Source organism: Microtus oregoni, unplaced genomic scaffold (genome assembly GCF_018167655.1).
Source record: "Microtus oregoni isolate MIOR12 unplaced genomic scaffold, Mior012 000033F_ref0000390, whole genome shotgun sequence".
Classification (NCBI taxonomy): domain Eukaryota; kingdom Metazoa; phylum Chordata; class Mammalia; order Rodentia; family Cricetidae; genus Microtus; species Microtus oregoni.
In genome coordinates, this window is record NW_024543092.1 from 27,623,379 (window position 1) to 27,627,712 (window position 4,334).

The following is a 4,334-nucleotide window of genomic DNA, read 5'->3' on the forward strand; positions in this document are numbered from 1 at the left end:
CATTGAGTATCATACCCAGACATGAAGAGTGCATCCATAGATATGCTCACACAAGAATAAAAGTACCATACGCGCACGCCTATATCAGTATCTTTTTTGACTCCAATTTCCTTTCATAGGGACACCCAGAGCAATGGATAACACCATTTATATTCTGAAGGGGTTGTACAATACCTTCTACTAAGCAGCCTCCCATATGACAATATCCTCTGCAATGCTGGCCAAACACATACATAACTGTTTCCATAGGCTTTAGTTGTCTAAGAACAGTCAAATTGAAAGCCAATTGCCAATATCATATTTTATTGAGGAAATAAATTTAAAAAGCCATTTCTCTCCCCTCACCAGAAGAACTTTACCGGTGAGCATGAAATAACAATTTTAAAGAATAATTACTTCAATGTGGAAAAAATTGCACATCATCACTAATTAACCAACCTTTGTATTTGAGCGATAAATCAAAGAAAAAGAAGTGACATTACATGGAAAATAACAAATTATCCTTTAGATCTCCAGAAATTAAATTGATGCTTTCTATTTCTACAATTCACTATTTACATATTATTCCCAAAGAATGGAGTTGTAGTCCACTATTTGGACATAAAAAATTATTCATCTGGTACAAATATTTTGATACAATAATGGGATATCAAAATATTGGAATATCAATTTGTAGATAGATTATATAGTGCACAGAAAATCCAAAAACACTTAATACTTATTTCCTATGCTTTGTAAAATAAAATTAGAGTAGACTGTGATGCATATCACATATGTCCAAACAGATCATAACATTTAATTCTTCATAACATTTCATCTTCAGCAACAAGAATGAAGGACAAAAGTCATATGTACAAACACAATTAAAAAATTTTAAGGTCAACACCCTAAGTGTATTTAATGACTTGACACTTCTACTGTCTTTATGAAACATATAAGAGATGTTATTTTAGAAATTAAGTGTGGAAGGAAATAATGAGAGGAAAAAATTGAAGACATAAAAAGAGTGATTTTAGGTACAACAAAGTATGTAATATTCTGTCTCATTAGAACAGCATCTGTCAGAGTTTCCATGTCAGGCTTTAATTTCCTAAAGTATTCCACCAAGCAATATATTTCTCAAAATAACAAATTCAGAAAGATGATTTCATAAGTCAGATATGTTTTGTTTTACAGTTTGAAGTCTCTCTTCACTTATTCCAGAATCATTGTAATGTCTAATTTTGACTGCCAGTTTGACGGCTTTGAAATCAAGTAAAACTAAAGCAGCCAGGTTTATCTGCAGGAGATAATTTCAATAACGTCATGTAAGGTATGAAGGCTCACCCTAAATTTGGGACATACATTCTGGGGACATCCCACCTAAAATGGCAATGATGAAGGTAGATACATGCCTGATTTCTCTGACTTCTAAAGGCAAGTTCATCTATCTTGTTCCTGAGGCATTCCTTCACTGGCAGCCAAACCTGCTTCTTCAGATGCAAATGGAGAATGAAGACCAGCTGAATCATTCAGCTGTGTAGATTAAACAAATACCAGATTCTTTCAGTCAGACAAACCCATTGTTGAACTAGTTGCACCACAACCTGTATGTCAGTATAATAATTCCCTTTTGGGATAAATACGTGCATACATACATACATACATACATACATACATACGTTCTCTCTGTTATTTTCCTCTTCCTCTAAGGTAGTCTGACTAATGCAATCACTTTAACAGATAAATGGCTACACCTATGTGGATACAAGTATGGTTTACATGCCTTAATAAATAGGATATGTTGTAGTATGAGGGGTGGGGCTGCGTCCCCAACACCCCAGCCGCCTGCTCGGCTAGCTTATGTCCGAAATAATTACATGGAAACTGTATTCATTTAATCACTGCTTGGCCCATTTCTATCTAGCCTCTTCTAGGCTAATTCTCACATATTAATTTAGCCCATTTCTAATCATCTGTGTAGCGCCCCTAGGTGCGCTTACCGGGAAGATTCTAGCCTATGTCCATCCTGGGTCGGAGCTTCATGCGTCTGCCTGGGAGTTGGGAGCATGGCGTCTCTCTGAGGTGTCTGCTCCTGAGAGGAGAGCTGTCGAGTCTGACCTCACTTCCTCTTCCTCCCAGCGTTCTGTTCTGTTCATTCCTCCCACAGGGCCAAGCAGTTTCTTTATTGCTTAACCAATGAAATCAACAGATTGATATATGACGCTCCTACATCAATATGTTTATAGAATAAGGCTTATTTCCATGAATACAACATCTTCTAAGTTAGTGACGATAACTTGCCACACCATTTGTTATTTTAATGTATTCCTCTGAATGAATTCTGCCAAGAATGTCAATTGTCTCCACATCTTTCTGACTTTTTTACAGAAAATGGCATACTTGAGGTCAAGGTCGCTTTTCAGAGGTAGATCACAGTTCTGGAAGATGGTAATCTAAAGTCAGTGATCTGCACATGGTGTCAGGAGAAAGCCTGTAATTTGGTTCATAGATTTACCATTTCTTAGTGTCCTCATTTGGTATGAGACACCAAGAGTCTTTGATTTTATAGAGGAGCACAAATTTCTTCGCTAGAGGATACCTTCATGATTTTTATCACTTCCTATAGTTCTTGCATGCCAATATCATAGTTAAGTGGATTGATTGTCAACACAGGAAATTTAATATGAGTTTTGGTTAAACAAATCATATTAACGGTTAATGGTTATGTTAATAGTCTAATGGAAACAAGAAGTCCTTCACTACTAATTATTAATTCATCAGGGTTTTTAAAAATTCTACCTTGATACCTTTTTTAAAATAGAGTACTCTATATTCTGAAAGTAAATAAATGAGTAAGACACATACGTTGGTCTCAAACTGCTTCTTATTATTAAACTTCAGCACAAATACTTAGTAAATTAAAAAACTGATATTATCAATTTTGTTTTGTACAGTAGAAAGCCAATAGACATGATACATTTCTGTGTAGTCAATAAATTCCCTTAGAACCACATTTTATTTCTGAGCCTGACCAGGGCTTCTTTCACATCCTTGTTCCTCAAGCTGTAAATCAGAGGGTTTATCGTGGGAATAATGAGGAGGTAAAAGACTGATGTCATTTTGTCTTGATCTAGAGAGTAGGCAGAACTAGGTCTGAAATACATGAAGATCATGGTCCCCTGGAAAATCCCAACTGCAGTCAGGTGAGAGGCACAGGTAGAGAAAGCCTTGGAACGACCCCCAGCAGAGCTGATCTTTAAAACTGAGGAGATAATGTAGCAGTAGGAGATAAGGACCCCTGAAATGGTGCTCAGTTCAATGAAACCAAAAAGGGTGAACAATACCAGTTCATTGACCTGTGTATCAGAACAGGAAAGTAATAAAACAGCAGGAAAATCACAGAAGAATTGATTAATATATGTAGAGCCACAGAAACATAAGCTGAATGTCAATGAAGTATGTATCAAGCCATCTATAGTTCCCAACAGATAAATTCCAGTTAAGAACTGGTAACAAACTCTACTGGACATGTCCACAGCATACATCAGAGGGTTGCTGATGGCTTTGTACCTATCAAAGGCCATCACTGCCAGAAGCATGCACTCAATATCTATAAAGATACATACTAATAAGAATTGCAGGAAGCAGGCTACAAAGGAGATTGGATTATTCTCTGCGAGAAGGTCCAACAGCATCTTTGGTCCCACTGCGGTGGAATAGGATAAGTCAGAGAAGGCCAGGTGGCTGAGGAAGAAGTACATTGGTGTATGAAGCTGGGAATCCATTCTGATCAAAATGATCATTCCAACATTTGACAGCAGAATAATAATATAAACAATAAGAAACACAAGAAATAAAACCCCTTTCATGTCAGGGTTACTGGAAATTCCCAGGAGGAAAAAGTCGGGTAATAAAGAGCAGTTTTCCATTTCCATTCTTCATTTTTCGCGGTCTAAATGATTACAGAAATTTTCAGTGTCATGATATATTAGACTTTTTATTTCTCAATATGGTATTGTATAATAAAGTCAGGAAAATGTAATATAATTGCTAAATGGAATGATATGTTGAGATATTTGTGTATGATGTACACTAAGAAAACTGGCTCAGTACATAGCAGCATTTTCATTAACAAAAAACCCACTAAATTAGGTACATAATCAACATTCTTTGAAATATATACATATATTTCATTTTCTTTCTGACTTGCCTAGAAATCTGACACTCATTTTTAGGCAATGTATTTGAAATAAATAGGATATTATACAGATTTAATATAATAGAATATTTAATGACCAATAAAGCCATACAGAACATCTCGTCACTTAATCAAAAGCATCATTGTCATTATA

General features: G+C 35.7%; 1 protein-coding gene across 1 annotated transcript; it reads right to left on the reverse strand.

The window, feature by feature from the left end:
- Positions 1-2,984: 2,984 nt before the first annotated feature.
- On the reverse strand, positions 2,985-3,917 carry LOC121466591 (olfactory receptor 5W2-like). Its single transcript, XM_041680372.1, has one exon. The coding sequence runs from the start codon at positions 3,915-3,917 to the stop codon at positions 2,985-2,987; it is 933 nt and encodes a 310-aa protein (XP_041536306.1).
- Positions 3,918-4,334: the final 417 nt, after the last annotated feature.